This window comes from Psammomys obesus, unplaced genomic scaffold (genome assembly GCF_907164565.1).
Source record: "Psammomys obesus unplaced genomic scaffold, mPsaObe1.curated_primary_1811, whole genome shotgun sequence".
In the NCBI taxonomy this organism is placed as follows: domain Eukaryota; kingdom Metazoa; phylum Chordata; class Mammalia; order Rodentia; family Muridae; genus Psammomys; species Psammomys obesus.
This window is the reverse complement of record NW_026596091.1, coordinates 11,752,345-11,768,060: the sequence shown is the minus strand read 5'-3', so window position 1 is coordinate 11,768,060 and position 15,716 is coordinate 11,752,345. Positions and strand designations below refer to the sequence as shown.

General features: G+C 45.7%; 1 protein-coding gene across 1 annotated transcript in view; it reads left to right on the top strand.

The window, feature by feature from the left end:
* The window catches only part of Plxnc1 (plexin C1), a 149,798-nt gene that overhangs the window by 97,541 nt on the left and 36,541 nt on the right, over positions 1-15,716 (top strand). The window contains exons 13-20 of the mRNA XM_055627954.1: positions 588-791; positions 889-1,074; positions 3,142-3,244; positions 6,178-6,279; positions 6,583-6,686; positions 10,418-10,456; positions 10,716-10,840; positions 11,858-12,056. Coding sequence (XP_055483929.1) covers positions 588-791; positions 889-1,074; positions 3,142-3,244; positions 6,178-6,279; positions 6,583-6,686; positions 10,418-10,456; positions 10,716-10,840; positions 11,858-12,056 — 1,062 coding nt within the window. The remainder of the gene's footprint in view (positions 1-587; positions 792-888; positions 1,075-3,141; positions 3,245-6,177; positions 6,280-6,582; positions 6,687-10,417; positions 10,457-10,715; positions 10,841-11,857; positions 12,057-15,716) is intronic.

The following is a 15,716-nucleotide window of genomic DNA, read 5'->3' as shown; positions in this document are numbered from 1 at the left end:
TCCTTGTGGTTAGGGACTTCTGCTAACAGTGAGCGTCTGACAGAGCTTCCTCCAGCTTAGGGACTCTTGCTAACTCTCTGCAGAGGCTCTTTTGACACACAGTGACTCAACCAGGTACAAGCAAGTTAGCAACTAGCCTTGGCTCTCAATTCCCTTCCTAAAGTTCCCCAGACTCAGCCACTCAGGCTTGGAAGGAGCCTTAGCACTTAAGCCAAAGTCTTTCCTCTTGCCTGCTTCTCTATGCAAAGCTTCCCCCTATCCCCTCGACATCACCTGACACCTCTCCTGAATGCCGGTAATACCAACGATATTGGTGTTGAGTGTGCTAGCAGATGTGGAGAGTTTACCGTGTGCCTGTGAGACCCTAAGCACTTCGGCAGATGTAATCTCATTCACTGTAGCCCACATTTAATTGAATGAGTTTTTATCTCATTTCATTTAGGGTTAATTTAATCCTATGAGATCCATAGTGTTGCTAGCCTGGTTTTACCGAGGGGAAACACGCTCCCAGAAGTTTCATCCCCAGGATCACTTAGCTTTTAGAGCTGGGGTTCTTGGGCACCCAACAGGCTCTGTGCTTTCTCCAGGTCTCGGAACACTGCATGGCGACTTTCTGCAGGTTTTTAGCTCCCAATTTAAAGAGCTCCAAAGTGCGCACAAATGTTGCCGTGAAGCTGAGAGTCCAAGATACCTACTTGGATTGTGGAACCCTGCAGTACCTCGAGGATCCAAGATTTACAGGGTACCGAGTGGAATCTGAGATTGACACAGAATTGGAAGTAAAAATTCAAGTATGTTTGTTTGATTTTTCTCTATGGGCTATGGGCTGGGAAGCTGTGAGTTTCCACGTGTGCCCTGAGTTCTTCATCTTCATCATGTTCACTGCAGAAAGAAAACGACAACTTCAACATCTCCAAGGATGACATTGATATCACTCTCTTCCATGGGGAAAATAAACAGTTTAATTGCAGTTTTGAGAATATTACTAGAAACCAAGATCTCACAACCATCCTTTGCAAGATTAAGAGCATCAAGAACGCGAACAGCATTGCCACCTCCTCTAAGAAAGTTCGTGTAAGTCACCTGGAAGTCCCAACTGCTTTCTTTATCTGAGTCTTGGAAATTCCCTTACGAACCCCCAGGTTGGAATGGAATCTTTCATAGATCTTTAGATGTTTCTCTTTAAATAGAAGATGATGAACAAAGCTGATACTGCAAGCCCAAGCATAATTCCAACCAGAATAGCAGGCGGATCCATCCATGCGCTTGTTTGAATGTCAGAGCATTGAACACACCATTGTCTGCAATCCTAATGAGCCTTGATAGCTTTTGTTCTAGCTGTACATTTACACCACAGCATCTGCAAGCAGCATCTCCAGCCCCGCTGGTGACTGGGCTGTCACTCTTTCTCTAAACGCAGAGGTGAGACATCTTAGCAGAAACCAGAAGCGCAAGCCTCCTAGGCACAGGCAGAGTGACGCTAGCCCGTCAGCCACCTCGTAATCTACGGTTTGTGGGGTGGCTTCCCCCACCACGGTCACCTTTTCCTGCTTGCAGGCCATCTTTCCCTAGATGTGACTGAGGACCCTCTGAGAAGGGAAACATAGAGGGTGTTGTTTCCTCTGTCCATGGTAAGAGGCTCTGCTCAGACTATTAAAAAAACAAAACAAAACAGAACCAAAAAGCTCTGTGAGACAGGGGCTGTATGTAGCTCAGTGCTAGAGTGCTTGCCGGTGGTGCAAAAGGTTACTCTCCAACATTAGGAAAAGAGAAAAGAACAACCTTTTGCTTTATAATGTAAAAAATGAGGTTGCCTCTGTGTTAAGCTGTGTTGCTTAACACGGGTGTGGTCTTAGGTAAGGCGTTTTACTTCCCTGACCCTTCCACTGTTTATCATTTTTATAAAAGAGGTAGTAGCCATTACAGAATGAGCAGAAACCGAACCTACAAGCACCGCCTTCTAGGCTAGTTGAGTGTGGCACATCTTTGCATCCTTCAGTTGGCAGCACGGCTCCCAAGTGCCTGCACTGGAACTTGACCCCGGGCAGATCAGAAAGCAGACCCGGAGCTTCCCAGCGAAGACATGCATCAAGTAGGGGGAGGGGAAATTAGCCTACCCAGCGATGTCCTGGCACCTGATGCTAGAAAAGTATGCCTGTAAAGGTGACATTAGTGTGAGGGCCTCAGGGAGGAAGAGGAGAAGGAGCCACGGACAGACTGGACAGTTGGAAGCACGAGCTCCCAGTATCCTGAGGCAGAAACCTGCTGGCTAGGTCCAGTCAACACCCCATGGGTCAGCATGGCTGACTGAGGGGCCATTCTCAGGGGCTTAGAGAATTCGTGGGAGGCCCAAAGATTATCAGGGCCTTTTAGGCATTGCCACGGCCTTGGCTTTTTATGCTGGGCATCTGCTAGACAGATAATGAATTCTGAGATGGAGTGAGCCAGCATCTTATAGAATAGAGGCCTTTGGTCCTTACCCACCCTGTAGGCCAACATCCGTTTCAGAGATGACAGAATGAGGCTGGAAGCAGACTAACTTGACGTCCTACACGGAGAGAAAAGTTGGACCACCACGATCTACCATCACCCCAGTCATTTTGCTTGTTGCTTCCTTGGGGCAGCCAGGGTTCTGGTGAGCCGCATATGCCTCAGCACTTGTGTGTGTAACAACCAAGAAAGAAGACAGGTGTAAAGTTTTTCCCTTTTCAAATTTAATTTCCAAGTTTTTATTAGCCCCCTGACCCCTCACCGCCCCCCCCCAAAAAAAAAGCAGGAAATGGATGAAGCCCATCAGGGATCATCTGATGGTCAGCCTTGCCAAACTGATTTTCACCAGAGAAAGTGGCATTCGAAAGCTTCCTGACCGGATGTACCAGTGAGGGAGAGGGAGAAATGGAATTGTCCCTGTAGAGAAAGGCCAGGGGGTGTCTGCCGCTGGGTTAGCCCACCTCTGCACTGGTAAGGCTCAGGACAAACAGGGCCTGCATTAAAACTACAGATCCAGCCCAGCACACCTACAGGTCACACCCACCCCACCTCTTCCGTATTTGGGGGAAGCGGTCGGTGTTGGGACAGTGTGCATGCCTAGGAGCCTCGTGAGTCTCCACCGGGTCTAATGGGGCCAATCTGTCCCGTCAGGTCAAGCTGGGAAATCTGGAACTCTATGTGGAGCAGGAGTCTGTTCCTTCCACGTGGTACTTCCTGATCGCACTCCCCGTCTTGCTGGCGATCGTCATTGTCGGTAAGTGCCATGTTTCCCTTTGAGAAATGAGGCTTCTCAGAGGCCAGGCAGATCTTGAGCTTGAAAGCCCAAGTGAGAACTTTGGGAAAGGAATAAGAGGTACATGTTGAGGCCTTCCTACCGAGTTTTTAGGGTGCTCCATTAACAAAAAGCGAATTACGAAACGGCACATGGGTGTTTGAGAACTACTGAGCTGGTGCCCCAAGTCCTTGGCATTGTTTTGAAAACAAGTCCTTTGAAGGGTACCCAGGACTTGGCCATTTCACCCCGCCTCCGCAGCTTGCCAAGTACCACCTCATACCCCAACCCTGTCCTGTTTTTCCTGGGAGAATCACTTTGCCAGTGTGACTGTCTTATCCATCCCCACATGCCATGCTTGCTGTGGGCATGGAGGCATCATACTGATGATGAATCTGTCCTATGAATATGCTTCGTTGTCCAATGGCATGGTTTTCTTTCTTCTAACTGAAGAAGCTGACGATTGCAAATTAGGTAACTCACATTTTAAATTTGTGTTGGAAGTGTGAAAAGCCGAAACTATTGGACCCCAGCTTTACCTAACATAGGTTGTTAGAGCTTGGCAACTGTTCTTCCCTGAGGCAGGGCGTGTCCCTCGGTTTCCACCACAGTCTCTTCTGCTTCCTACGATCTCCACCCACCTCCGTATCTGGTACCTGCAGCCATGTAGGTGCGACCTTTCTATCTTGTATCTTCTCTATCTATATAAACAGCACTTCCTGGTTGTTGATTAGATACAGCGTGGTGTCTCTCTGACACTGTAGGGCCTGGAGGCAAGGGTCAGCACTTCCTTGAACCTTCTCAGCCCCTGGCTTAGTCACTTGTTTCCAAATCTGTTTTCCTCATTTTTTACTGAGCGTTGGATAAGATGTTGATGACTTGGCCAGTCTCTGGCTTCAGAGATGACTGAAGGCCTAGTGCTCTCCTTGGGCAGTTAACAGTCCGGTGAGGAAGGCGTATATATGTGTTACTGGCTTGGTGAGAAGAATGTGTTGTTTAGAAACCCTGTTTTGCCTTGTCAGTGATTATCTCGGGTATTTTTTATTCTTTCCCCAAGTTGTCTACCTCTGCCATGTATTTGCAATCTAAAATTTGGCTTGACATTTTAATAAAGTCCTGGCTGGTGTGGGCTTCGAGGAAGAAGATTGCTTGTATAAGTGCTGAGCTCTGATTTGAGCATCGACTGCTGCTAAACTTACTCAGATCTCTTGGCCTTACCAGACAGTTAGGTCCACCTTGTAACTTTCTAGAATTTTCTAGTCTCTTCTTGACTTAGTAGAGGTCATTTCATCCTTAAAGGTAATTTGTTTGAATTTGCAGATCCTCTCAAAACCATCCCACTCTGACTCATTCTAGGGGGCATATGTCACCAGCAGCTGTGCTAAGCATATACCCTCGTCTTTCAGTCCTGCCATTAGTGGAAAGGCTAGACACACCTAGCCCAGGCCTGCCACCAACAGAGCCAGGAAACCCACCCTGCTGTGTGGATGCTGAACCCCCTAACGTGCTGAGTCAGGGTTGCTCAAAGTAGTTTCCTGGTGAGCCACAATCCCAAATGATACTCCTGGAGAAAAAGGGGTTCTCTGGCTGGGTAAGTGTGAGAATCAGCTCTTCTGGAAATGCACAGTCCCAATTATAGTAAGCACCGCTGGGGTAGTGAAGAAGACTAGGAAAGAATTTGATGTGGTCGCATTGAACAAACCGTACTTGCTGGTAGCCATTCCTTTGTGTAATTGCTTTAAAAAGAAAACCTCTCTCTCTCTCTCTCTCTCTCTCTCTCTCTCTCTCTGTGTGTGTGTGTGTGTGTGTGTGTGTGTGCATACCCAAATACTATCACACACATATAGTTGGAAGAGGATATCTCCAGAGTTCCGGTCCTCACCTCCATCTTGTTTGAGACAGGGTTTCTTGTCTGGGCCCTGCATACACCAGCATAGCTGGTCTTAGGGCTCCTGGGTAGTCTCCTGTCTCTGCCTCTTATCTTGCTGTGGGTGTGTTTGGCTTTCCATGGGTTCTCAGATCCTTGTATTTGTTTGCATGGCAAACACTTCGCCTAACCCTTCTGTGCGATATCTGTTAAAAGACAAGATCCTTCTGGAATAATGTGAGAGTTGGCAATTGTTAGTTCTTCAGGTTGATGTGATCTCTTGATTTACTGCTCATGATCCCAGCTCTTATGGATACGGCGGGCAGGCACTGAGATGCTGAGGGACTTCTCAGGGTCACGCAGGTAGTAAATGAAACAACAGACCAGGGATATAAGCTTTAGGATTCATTCATCCACTGCACAAATGGCATGGTTCAGAGCGAGATGGTATGGACACAGAGGCCATCAACCGTGGGGACTCTTGATGAATTGCCTGCTGCATCTCCTTTTAAAGCTATGCAAGTTAGGCTCCTGTCGCAAGGGCGGACCTGCGGTTTCCTTCTGAATTTGCAGCGCTGCTTTATTTCTCCAGAGATGTTTAGAGATGTTGGGAAAAGAATGGAACTATATACGTGGCCAGTGGCTGTAGGAAACTTGGCTTGTTTCATTACTTTCCAGCCTGCTGGGATCTCTGGTTACAAGCGAAGGTTATTTGATTTCGTTTTCACTTTAAGATGAGTGGTATTTTGTTTTGGGTTTTTTTTTTTCCCCTGTTATATTTAACACCTTCCTCTTTAGAATGACCTTTTAATGGAAATGTCCCTTTAATAAAATCCAGCTTTGTTTTTCATTTCATTTTTGTAGCATTGGGGGTGTAACCCAGGCCCTGGCACATGGTATGGCAATGCTCTGATGCCGGGCCAGACCCCCTCCACACACACAGCCTAATACCTGCTATTTTCTACACTTCATTCTCTCTCCATCTTTCTCCCTCGTTTCTGTTACCATGTTACCATGCCAATCTGACACGGCACCTCTGTCTCCTTAGTGGCTGTGGTGGTGACCAGGCACAAATCGAAGGAGCTGAGTCGAAAGCAGAGCCAACAGCTGGAGCTGCTGGAGAGTGAACTCCGGAAAGAGATACGTGATGGTAGGCTCTGAGATTTCATTTGTAGGGAAACAAGCCCACTCCACTTTTATTTTAATTTTCGTCCTTATGTGGAGACTGCCACATAAAGAGAACTGTTTGTGTAACAGAAGACACATGGAACAGCAGGGTCTGGGCCTGGCTTTGTGTTTTCTTTCAGCTCTTCTCTTGCAGCCAACCAAGTAATTATCTATTGTTTCTTCTTTAATGAAAACCAAGGTCATCCTCTGTGTGAGACAAAACAGCAGAAGATCTTATCCATGGTTTGTGGAGTTAAAATATCGCTCTTGGGATTCTGTGTTTCAGGCTTTGCCGAGCTCCAGATGGATAAGTTGGATGTGGTTGATAGCTTTGGAACTGTACCCTTTCTTGACTACAAACATTTCGCTCTGAGAACTTTCTTCCCTGAGGTAAAAGAACGTCGATCATCATCCTCAGGTTGAGCCTTGAATAATAATGCAAGATCTTGCCTTAAGTTCAAGCTGAGCGGGGAAGAGGATAATTCTTAATTGCATTGATTAAGGTAGAAAGCAGCAACAGGCTACTGGCAATTACTCTTTGCCGGATAATGAGTGGAAGTTTAGAGTGATGATTTTTGCTTTATTTTTTTACTACCAGCTTTGAACTGAATCTGTAGCTGGGAAGTGAGCTAATTCATTTAAAAATCAATAAATTGTGGGCTCGCCAATTTGTTATGTTTATCTGCCTGACTTGCACTGCCGTTCCTAGATTATTCACTATTATTTCTCAATTGGAAACAAAAAGCAGGACCGGCCGAAAGGAAGGAAAATGGGCAGGCAGGAAACTTGAGTTGATGGCAGGCATTTTTAGCCATGTAAAGGTTTTATGGTCTCTTCTTCAGCAGTTTTTCTTTAGTGGATCAGTTTGTAGCTTCCTTGTTTAATAGATACAGGAATATGAAATGAGTTATGAGTAGTACTAGGGCCTCAAGAAGTAGTGTACAGATAGCCCTTTGGGTTTGGGTGGGTCTCACCTCTGTTCTGGTACCTCCATTTCCTCACTTGATCAGTCTTCTTCATCTACCTGCTGATGCCTTTGTCAGGCCACTCATTTATTCTGTGCCATCACCCCCACGTCCTGATAGCTCAGCTCTGCCATATTGCTCTGGGGGCCCCAGACAGACACCTTCCCCACCCCGACTCTGGAACACATTAATCTCAATGACCATATTTAGATCCGGGCCTGTCAGCAAAGTTAGAAATCTCTTCAAGCCAAGGGAGGGGTTTGGACCGCCTTGCCTGCAGCACCTTGCCTCTGTTTGGCCAGAAGCCTAGGAACATGGCACATGTGGGAAGCAATTTCCAGTTTCTTTACAATTCTGGTAGCAGACACTATGATATATAAGGTATTGTCAGAAGGGTAGGAGGTTGTCACAAGGCACCTGTCCCATTTGGGGTGCCAAGCCTTAGTGTTATAAATCAAGAAGGCTACAAATAAGACCAGCTTTTTTTTTTTTTTTAAACTTATCCTCCAAGAACACCAGGCACCAAGATTTGCTGTCTGCTGCCTCATGTGTTTGCTGTACCTGGGAAAATTCAAGTCCCTGAGTCAGGGTGATGCTCAGGGCCTCTGAGAAGCTTGCATCACCAGTCCTAGCTCCCAGCTCTCTGAGATTTCCCCATTAAGAATTTAAAAGCAATAAAATAACGGAGATTTCCAGCATCAAGATGAGTACTGTGTGGGCTTTTACAGTTAATGATTGCCCTTGAGTGCTGAATAGCATAATCTGTGGCCTGAAAAAGAAATTCTCCTATCTTCTCAAGTCGCTAATCAAGGACAAGGCAGAATGATGAGTGTCAAGGAACACTGTTGCAAGTTGAGTGGCTCAAACCGAAAGAAAACCCCAGAATAATGCAGCCTTATTTTAGGACAAGAGAAAAATAGTCACAAGGAGCCGAACTGACTTAACTTAGGGTTCAGTATGGTACCGAAAGGCAAATGGAAAATTGTAAGGGCCAGAAGTCAGAGGAGTCATTAAGTAGAAACTAACAGGGGCTTTTTCAGAACTCTGTGAAGGAAGCCTAAGTCAAAACTGAGCTTATAATAGTAGGTAGCGGGGGAGGGAGGAGGAGACGGCACCCCAAGACCAGGCTGCTCGCCATGCACAGCAGATGTGACTGAGTGTTAATTGAGCGCTTCATTGATTGACCCAAAGCCAAATCCTTGGGCCTGGAGTTTGACAAACAGTTCCTCCAAGACAGCAAAGGAAGAGGCCGCCTGGGCATGGCCACTCCGCTTCGCTGACCTGCCTGCTGGTTTTGTGTTTTAAAAGGCTTCCTCTTCATTATGGCAGCGGTTCTCAACCCTCCTAACACTGTGACCCTTTAATGAAGTTCCTCATGTTGTAGTGACCAGCCATTAAAAAAAAAAATTGCTACTTTATAACTGTAACTTTGCTTCTGTTTTGGATTATAATGTAAACACCTGATATGCAGGGTATCTAGCATATGACCCCTGTGAAAGGGTCCTTTGAGCCCCCTCACAAAGGGGCCTCGACCCCCATAGGTTGAAAACGGCTTATTATTCTTTGAGGCAGGGCCTCAGATAACACAGGCTGGCTTCAAGTTCCCAATGTCACAAAGAAGGACCCTGAATTTCTTCTGGTGCTCCTGTATGACTGGTTTCTGTTTTTCTGAAAATAGAAGACATAGGGTAAGCAGAGTATCTAATTTCTTGGAAGAAGGAAATTTGAATGAAAAGGAGAAAGAGCCGTGAACCAGGGAGCCAGGGTACCACTTCCTAATGGAAGGTCAAGAAAGTATTGTTGGGCCACAAGAGGCCTCAGAGGGTAAAAGCACTTGCCGCCAAGTCTGATGATAAGAATTCAATTTCCCAGGACCCACATGGAAGGAGAGAACTCAGTTCAAAGAGTTGTCCTCCGACACACATGACACATGCACACACCCCTGAGACCTGGGCCTGCCCTCCCTATAGGAAAATGTAATTATAAACAGCTGTTTAAACTGTTGTATTTGTATTAGGTTGGTTCCCTAAGAAAAGAAGACCAAAATAATTTCAGGTTTTCTCTTTTGGCTAACAAATTTGAAACTATGAAACAAGGTCCTCTGCAGGAAAGTTCGACTCTACTGAGACACAAGCTTTACTGGAGTTTCAACTCTAAAAAGAGGAAAACTTGAATTTTTGCTTTTACTTAGTTAACTCAAAGTATTACCCAATATGGTTTTACATTACATTCTTTACTTGGGCATAGTATGTGTTTGTAATCTCAGACTTTGGGAGACAGAGCGTAGAGAGCTGCTGCGAATTGGTGCCAGCCTGGGCTATGAGACAAGACCCTATCTCAAAACACCCAAAATAAATAGAAGAAAAGAAAATGCAATTCTTAACTTCAATAAGATTTATGAGACATTTAAAAAGCAACCTCACGATGGAAAAGCGTATGTTGAGGAACCACACAGCATGGTATATCAAGACTTTTTTTTTTTTAAATTAGGGATAAAAAGCTCACTCTCAGTGGACACAGAGCACTGTGTGTCAGTACTCATTCATTTCATTCTCACAAGAAGTGCGGGAGGTAGGAACCATTGCTCGCTCCATGCCACAGAAGTCAGACACGGAGACTAAATGACCTGTCCACAGTCACGTGACCAGTATGTGCTAAGTCAGAGCTGGACCCCGGGTAGTTTGGCTCCAGATTCCATGCTTGCACATCTCATACTCTTCCCATTTCTTAAGGATGGAATATATCGGGACCATCGATGCTACTCTATGACTTAGCGAAGAGTGTCAGAACTGAGTGAGCCTTGTCCTTAGACGTCACTTGCTTAACAAGAGATCTGACATAATCTCCCACTACTAGTTCTTTAACTTTTGAGGCGGCTTTTTTTTTTAACACTCAACATAATCCACCAGAAAATGAGGCTCATAGGCACCCACGAGTCTTCTTTGAGGCTTCCAGAGGCCACTGGTGTTTCTTGAGAGCGTAATAATTATTTATCATGTCTTGGAGGCGGTGCAGTGAGCACAAGCCTAAGGGCTCTTCAGATTAGCAAATAGCACCTCTGCTTTATTAAAATGAACTTGGCTATTATAACAAAAAAAAACCACTATTCATTTCCTTTGGATGTTAGGAATAATAAAAGTCTCTTTTTCCTCTCAGTCAGGTGGCTTCACACACATCTTCACTGAAGATATGCACGTAAGTCTCTACATTTTCATTTTTAGCTCGGTGACTGTCTGACTTTCAGTGTTATCATCGTCATTGTCATCACCATTATTATTACTTTGAATTTTTATTGTGGGTATTTTGGATCATGAATTCAATATTAAATAATGCACTGTCTTGGAAAACCCATTATGGCTCTACTTTCTAACTTTCAGCTTATATATGATACTAAGTTATATTGTCTTATTACTATACTGTCATATAATTATGTTTTTTATTTTTCCCCTTCCAGAACAGAGATGCCAATGACAAGAATGAGAGCCTCACAGCCTTGGATGCCCTCATATGTAACAAAAGCTTCCTAGTTACTGTCATCCATACCCTTGAAAAACAGAAGAACTTCTCAGTAAAGGACAGGTACATGTTAACTCTTTTGTATTTTGTTTTTATTTATTCTTTATGTTTTTCCCATTTATTTAATTCTTTTGTATTTTGGTAAGCACTTAAGCTGAGACTTGAAGACCTAAGCACCTCCCAGGTATGATGGCACATGCCTTTAATCCCAGAATGCCAGAGGCAGAGGCAAGTAGGTGTCTGTGAGTTTTTGAGATGGGCCTGGTCTATGTAAGAAATTACTGGCCAGCCAGGGCCACCTGGTAAGACCTGTCTCAGAAACAGACAAAACCCCAAGCTACTTATTTTACCATTGCTTTGTTTTATGAACAGCTGGTTATGAAACCTGGGCTTTGTGAATGCCAAACAAATTCTTCCCACTGAGCCATAGCTCTAACCCTCAAGCTCCTGTTCCCAGACCACTACCTGAAACTCAGCATGCACTTTCTCAGCAGTGTTGACGGGGTGTTTACACACTCATGCCTTCTGCAACTCAGATCACACCAACCCAAACTCAGTTCCATCTTGAAGGTACACATACACACATCATGCTGTAAAACCTGGAAAAAAAAAACCCAAATGCCAAAAAAGAAAAGAGAAAATTCTTAACCAAGAAGAAAGCAGAAGTATTATTTTCAATTTTAAAAACACCCAAAACTTTTTGGGAAAAAGACTCACTTCTTGCTAAAAACATAGGAAATGTCCTCAAGTTGCTATTGATGTGTGGTTTGTTTGTTAGGCTAGCCTAAACCTCACAATGTAGCAGAAGATGTCCTTGAATTACTCATCCTTTTCCCTCTACCTCCCTAATACTGAGATGACAGCCGTTTGTCACCACATCCAATACATATCCTCCTAGGGATCAAAGCCAGGGCTTCATACACTAGGCAAGCAGTTTATTTGCCTGGAATATAATCCACACAAAATGGCTTCTCAGAAGACAACCCCTCTCTCCCCCGTTGCCAGCAAGATTCCATGGAAACCAGCCACATCCAGCTGAGTCCAGGGCTAATGGCTCACCGAGGCTCTATTTTTAAACAGGTGTCTGTTTGCCTCCTTCCTAACCATCGCTCTGCAAACCAAACTGGTCTACTTGACCAGCATCCTGGAGGTGCTCACCAGGGACCTGATGGAGCAGTGCAGCAATATGCAGCCCAAGCTCATGCTGAGGCGCACGGAGTCTGTGGTGGAGAAGCTCCTTACCAACTGGATGTCTGTCTGCCTCTCTGGTTTCCTTCGGGTAAGTGTCACAGGGCCCTGCAGTGTCCGAGGTAAGACAATAGGCAGTTATTTTTAGCCCACACTGGTGTCTTTGTGGAGGATGTCTTTGTCCAGGATGTTCCATACTGTCAGCATTTACCTGAACTTGATCCTGGGCCTTCCAGGTTGAATGGAAAATAAAAATTGTTGGGGTTGTGTTTGTTTGTTTGTTTGTTTGTTTGTTTTTGCTGTTAGCAGTCCCCGTACACGTAAGTCATTTACGAGTCTCATCATCTTACCTCTGACATTAACACTCATGGTCCTGCTAGCTCATTTAGGAAAATGTCCTGAGACTAGGGAGTATTTCAGACGCTGATGATCACAAACTATTCTTGGGTCCTCTAAAGCATGTTTGAAATACTCATTATTCAACGATATGCGGACAGCTAATGATGGTCCCTTCTTCCCAGGCGTTCAGCATTAAAGAAAATCCCCAATGAGCCTTCTTCTGTCCTCAGAGTCCACATTCCTAAAGTGACTGTGGAATATGGTTGAATTAAATTGAATCTTAAGATCTTTCAGAATGCAAGCTTTGTATGGTTTCCGCCATTAACACGGTGGGCCTTGGAGCCCAGGGCTGGGTCTGGGTTCAGACAGCTCCATCCTTGCTTGGCAATGTTACCTGTGAAGCTGACAAAAGATGAATATTGTTGGGCTCTTTTAAAGCATAGATGAGAAGGTATATGCCGTTGCTCAGCACTGAATAAGAACCCCATAAATGTTGGCTATTATTATAAAATATTAAAAGGAAAATAAGAGTGTTTCTGTTGAGCTGGGTCTTTGTTCAGCTCTCGGAGGTCCTCGTATGGAAGGTTCTTATCCATCTTTAATTTTGCCAGCCATCCAGATGCCAGCAAACGGCGTAATTGTGTGTTTGCTGCTAGTTTTGAAATCTAATTAAACTCTGAATAAGATATACTGTTATGCCACAGGTTTTAACAGGGCTGCTAAAGTTGAGATCTACAAGCAGCACTCTAAATTGGACTGTGCCTACTTTAATGTTTAATGTAATCCTATGAGTAGATGCACAACATTTAAAAAAAAACAACTTTTTTACTGACTTTTCCCACTACTAAGGCAATGGCCATTTATTAAGATTAATGAAATCTGCCTTCTTTTCTGTTTACTTGGTATACATCATCTGCTCCGGGGAGATGTCAAGTGGTTGTTTCTGGGGTGAGCTGTTTTTGTATCTTGCTGTGGTTGGGTGGGCCTCAGCTGCTGCACACAGGTGGCTGACCCTCTCATCGGGTTCCCATGTCTTAGTCCTCAGCTGACCTTGCTCAGTCAAAGGCGCTGGCATGGTGCCCATCAGTCTCTTCTTTAAAGCTCCTTCAGGGAATCCCTGTGGCTAATGTGTACAACCTTCTGAGGAAGCAGAAAGCAAGCACTGGCCCTGAGGTTTTATTGAAAACAGTAAGCTTGCTTGCTAACTGTGGTCATTCCCCAGCTGCCCGAGTCCCTGGGGTTATGGTCTTCACTGTGGGCATTGTCTGTCCTGTCTATTCGTTGCTGGTTTGGTTTGATTTAGTTTCTACCCTCTGGTGAGGCTACTGGTTTAAAATCCACTTCCAGCTCTGGCTTACATGGAGCTCTCAGGAGCTGCTCTTGGGTAGGAAAGGGGTGAAGTGTTCAGAAAAGTCTGGGCTCCAAGCCCAAGCAGCCCCCTTGAGCAAAGCATTCTGGGTCAAGATTTCTTCTCTGTGTTGATTCAAGAGTGTGTGGTGGGGGGGAGGCGGCACGGCGCCCAGGAGGAAGTGGCATCCAGCCAGGCCTGGGCGGGACTTTCAGTTTCAGAGGAAGAATTCCCTCTAGTGATGAGGGGGCTTGGAAGCCTCTTCTTGCCCTGCCCATAGACGCTGAGCAGGCAGCAACCTTCGGGTAATATCCCCTTCCGGACTCCAAGGCCTGGTGGGACAATAATGACAACTGACATCTATTAAGGACTACTTTTTGCTATATGTCAGGATATCTTATCCCACTGAACCCTTTTAATGGTCCAGAGAAATAAGTGCCTCTATGGCCATTTTGCATATGGAGGGATAAAGGCAGACAGAGTAGATGAGATCCTGTAGGTCCAAGGGTGGCACGGGTGGTGCCAGCCTCTAAATCAGCTTTGTGAGCTGATAGCTCTGGTCTGTCCCCCAAAGAGTGAGCATGTGTCCCCAACCTAAACCCTGTGTTAGCTGATGACAAAGAAATGTCATGTCCCTGTGGTTCCCCACGCTGATCACACATCAGAGGGTCTCTGAGAAGGTTTTCCATCAGAGAGCCAGGTTGGGTAGGTGTCTGTGTGGCATGGGGGAGGGGACAGCAGGAGCCTAAGTTTTAAGGAGAGCCTCAAAAGCTGTTGGAGATGACTAGCTGGGGTTAGAACCTTGGCTTGAGGGGCAGTATGAAGCCAGATATCACCACCTCAATTTTGAGAATTCTAGAAAATCCTGTCTAGAGAGCCCTTGAGTCAGTGGCTGTCCCTCTGCCTAGCCCAGGGGGTCCTGGCTGGCCTCTGTGCCAACCAATGTCACTAATCTAGTCTCCACACAAGGGCCCTTGGCATGTCTCTGATATGTGCAAAGAAGAAAGAAGTGAGGCTCTTAGGTTTGTGGTCAGGACATTACCTGAGGGGGTGGAGGGAAAGCAGATCGTGGTGAGATTATGAACCATGAAATAGAGGAAGTTTCTTGTGAGAACTGATCCCCTTGCCCCCCTTTGGAAACTTTTGAACATTCCCCTCTCTGTCTTGCATAAAAAAGATACTCAGGGATTTATCATCTGAGAGGAGAGAAGCAAAGAAAGGCAGGGAGGGGGTAGACCAGGAAAGGTAGAGGGTGACAGGAGGAACAAGAGGAAAGCCCAGGCCTGGGGAGGAAACTGTGCTTGCAGGAAGTACAGAGACACGGGTGAGGATGGGAGGCCCCAAAGATCTGTGGGTAATCCTCCTGTTCACAGGAAATCAGACAGAGAGAGCCAGAGGAATCCTGGCTGAGTTAGAAAGCTGTGCAAATGAACTTGATAACATGGGGCTCCAATTGGAGCCATGGAGCTACTTTTTCATCTTTACTAAGACACTCTGCCTTGGTCACAGCCCCTCCTCCGCCACCTAGAATAGTAACGTCCATGGATCCTGGAAACCTCAGTATTTAGGAGGAGCCAAGCCTGACCCAGGGCTGCATGCCTCAGGAAGATTCATGGAAGCAGAACACAGCCTCTACCTGAACCACCGAGTGTCACTTTGAACACTTGAATTCTGGGCCAGCAGCCCCAAATTCAGTGGAATGTTTGCACAAGAGAGGGCTGGTGGCAGGAGCCCTGAGACTGCCCCTAGAGGCTCTCGGATGGGAATACTGCCCATCTGAGCAGGGAACTGTGCAAGAGGTGTCTGACTGTGAAGGTCCGAGGCTGGCGCATGGGTAGGACACGGGCTACAAACAGCTGAAGGGAAGACCACTCCTCCAGGAAAAACCGGCAGGCCTCCCTCCTCAGCAAATGTTTAAAACATCCTTGTAGTAGTCCCCGTTGCCAAGATGAACTGCGAAGCACCTTATTTAATGTCGCTTATTTCTGGTTTGCAGTTAAATAGGAATATAAACAGGGTTCTAGCTCTCCCTCCATCAACTGTTCCTAAGTACTAGCCTACAGA